We start from the raw sequence: 3,418 nt of genomic DNA on the forward strand, positions 1-3,418 counted from the left end.
ATCGGAAGAATAAAATGTATTATAAATAAAATCAAATTAACTGAATCCATGATAATGTTGGTCGAATAAACATCGACCAATAATAGATATTTAATCATTTCGACAATATTACGTTTTATTTCGTATTTCCTTTGCGTAAAAGAAATCCATTTAGCTAATTGTAAATGTAATTAATTAGCACGTTGTAATGCAAGCTATCTAATTATAATAAGGGGTAAGCTCGGCAGCAAGGATTGCCGGGGATGACTGATTAAAATAAGATCACTAACAAGGGAAATTTCACAACTGTCCGGAACCGATTTAATTCTCCATGAAGTACACTTGAAACAGTACAACTTTTGTTTAAAAAATTTTTTTCCATCCAGTTGTGAAACTTCCCTTGTAAGATCAAGAAAGATCGCTATTGCACCTGCTATAACTCTATCAAGGTCTCGTAATAGTGTATGGAAAATTAAGATATCACGCCGTACCTGCACCGAGTTAGTCCGTGCATCGTGCAGGCCCTTAGGTAACGCGTTCCTGAATCAGCAAAGCGTTACGATTAATTAACGTGTCTCGCGTGTAAGCCGCGCTTAAGCAATATACGACCTTGTAAGCACTTGGTAAGAAACGAGAAGTATACTGAAGTGTACGTTAATAAATCCGGTTGAAATGCATTTACCATGCTTCCTTTATACACGTAGTTTATTGTGCACGCCTATAGTGCTGTGTTGCGAAGAAATCAGCGATCTATTCCACTACCTCGACGATATATGTATGACTAGATACGATTTCTTTGGGGAGGATGGGAAGAGAAACTGAAAAAAGTCTTACGCGCGATAAATGCCGATATTTATATTCATAATTGTTGCTATTAAAAATGATGGGAGTGTAGTCAGTGTTACTTATATAATGTGTGACACTTTTACATGTTTAAATATAACACTTTGCATAACAATTAACGTAATAAATCTTTTTCAGTTTGAAAAAGTTTACCGTATGCTTTAGTTTTAAAATCACCTTCCAGAAGAAATCAATGAAGGGTTTAAAAAGAGGCAAACACTTGAGAATCGAAAGAAAAACATAGTCGTTGTTTGTTAAATATGTCATAACAGCTGTAGTCTTCGTTTCGCTTTGCGAAGCTTAGTCGTAGTTAGTCGTACAACATATAAGTATACTCTGCGCACGTGTACATCAGTGTGCTAATCCCATAGGGGGTGAAAACTCAAAAGGGTCGCGATACATACATAGAGATTAGGGAGCGCACCGGACGTAAATCGAGCTTTAAAACAGGCTTATGAAAGCGCATATTTATGCCCTATATCCGATACTGCAGTGAAACATGATCTTATATAGTATTCCCAACGATGCTCTAAAGAATTCTGGGGAATAGTTTTTCTGGACCCGCGAATGTAGCTAATACGAAACGGTAAACGGGGATCAATGGAAACTCTAGAAAGGATGAGCGACGTTTTTTAAAAATACAATATATACAACGGATTTCTTCAAATTTCATGAACCAGATAAAATAACGGCGCTTTATTGATCTGCCTGTCCCAAAATTTCCGTCAAATTTTATTATTGTATATTCTTGACGTATTCAGCATGTTTATACATACATATATTCGGTTTATTTATCTATGCGTGCACATCTCTTATCTGATCGCAAATCCTATATCATTGATAATATGAGATTATGACTACTAATGCAGTCTAAAAAATTGTCAAAATGTTCGATACATCGCGGATAAAATATAATAATGATTAAAAAATAGGAAGCGTTTTTGATGTTTAATTGAGAGAGAGAGAAAGAGAGAGAGAGAGAGACTTTCGTGTAAGAATATATATGTTGTACATATAATGATGCGTGAGCGACCTAGTCACAGACATACGAAATATACGTGGTGTTCGAAACACGTCGTTGCCAATGCTGACAAGTTATTGGCAGTTCGAAGACTGAAAATGCCGGGACAGGTAGTAACGGACCCTATTTTCCAGCTTTACGACGATGTCCATTGTTATTGGCATTGCGAGATAGCTCCCGTTAGCGGAAATACCGTTGGCGATACTTAGAAATTGATGCGCTTGCCAGTAGACAAGTGAAAGAATAATAAAGCCATGCCAAGTTGCAAATTTCGTATATTTGAAATTTACACAATTTAATTGGACATCCACAGTGAATAATTGAGTCGATTATTTTCATTATATCCGAAAACGACTTACGCGTGCTGTGTGTAATTGTATATGTCAATATATCAATGAAAAATACTGCAGTGTCTTTTATGTATAACTAGCATTATCAACTTATGTTATCTAACCAGCATTATCAATTTGTGTTATCATTTACACATTAAGATTTACTATACTGCATATACATGTATACGGTAGCAATGCAAGAAAAGAACGGAACAAGTACCATATCAAAGTAAAATAGGAAGTAAATGATACATCGCATCGTACCGAATGACTGAACAAGCATGTTAAATAACAATCGAATATCTATATTTGATTAAATTTGATCTTCCTACCTTTTGCGATGATGACGACGACGTCGTCGGTTTGACGATACATTTTGCGTACTCGTTTCAGATAGCGAGGAAAATATTTCTTTGACGCTGTCTGTATGTATGTGGCCTACATATTTATTATCCCCGAGAGTTAAAGTTGTAGTGGTTGAAAATTCGAGAGGCATGTCGTCATTCGATTGTCTGGCTTTCATTGATTTCGATATCCAAGTCCTCCTGGAGAGCTGTCGATGAGCTTGTCGTCCAGAGTGCCTTTTCTTCAAAACTTGGGTCGAGGATTCCAATCTAATAGATACAATAATAGGCACGACTATCAATTAATAGGTATCATTTTTTATACTTTATATTAACACACGCATGTATTAAACATACCTATAAATTGCAAATAAATACAATAGCGTTAAATATTTCCGGATGATATATGTCATTTTTATCTTCAGATGTATAGAGAGAACAGATATCAGAAGACGGTATTATTTATTATCATGCATAGCACATTTTTGAGATTTTTATCATATTATATATATTTTTTTTCTGTTTAGAATTTATCTTAACACTTATGATGTTATAGTATAATGTTATGTATTTATATGCATATAAATACATAAATTCATGTAATACCTGAATTTAAGGCCTTCGTCTTTCACTGCGGGATTAATAATATCATCGTTTCTAGTACTAAAGCTGAAATCATCGGGTTTATCACCCGTACTATATTGGTTTCGATTTATCATGATAGGCTCTGGCTTCTCTTGGACGACCATTTCATCATGCTCATGAAACATCTGTTTGTTAGCATCGTGTTCGCTCTTAAATTGGAGAATCTCTGAAATAAACAATATCATTTCTTCAAGTTAAATATGAAAGCTACCCATAAATATCTCGTTATATACATATATATATATATATATATA

General features: G+C 34.7%; 1 protein-coding gene across 4 annotated transcripts in view; it reads right to left on the minus strand.

Moving 5' to 3' along the window:
* The window catches only part of tok (tolloid-like protein 1 tolkin), a 59,262-nt gene that overhangs the window by 20,785 nt on the left and 35,059 nt on the right, over positions 1-3,418 (minus strand). For all 4 annotated transcript variants that reach the window (XM_018449210.1, XM_018449209.1, XM_018449208.1 and 1 more), the window contains exons 3-4: positions 3,126-3,333; positions 2,508-2,789 (exon numbers count right to left, since the gene is read on the minus strand). In XM_018449210.1, the coding sequence (XP_018304712.1) occupies positions 2,508-2,789; positions 3,126-3,333 (490 nt within the window). The remainder of the gene's footprint in view (positions 1-2,507; positions 2,790-3,125; positions 3,334-3,418) is intronic.

Source organism: Mycetomoellerius zeteki, unplaced genomic scaffold, assembly GCF_001594055.1.
Source record: "Mycetomoellerius zeteki isolate Tzet28-1 unplaced genomic scaffold, Tzet1.0 scaffold234, whole genome shotgun sequence".
NCBI classification, from domain to species: Eukaryota; Metazoa; Arthropoda; class Insecta; order Hymenoptera; family Formicidae; genus Mycetomoellerius; species Mycetomoellerius zeteki.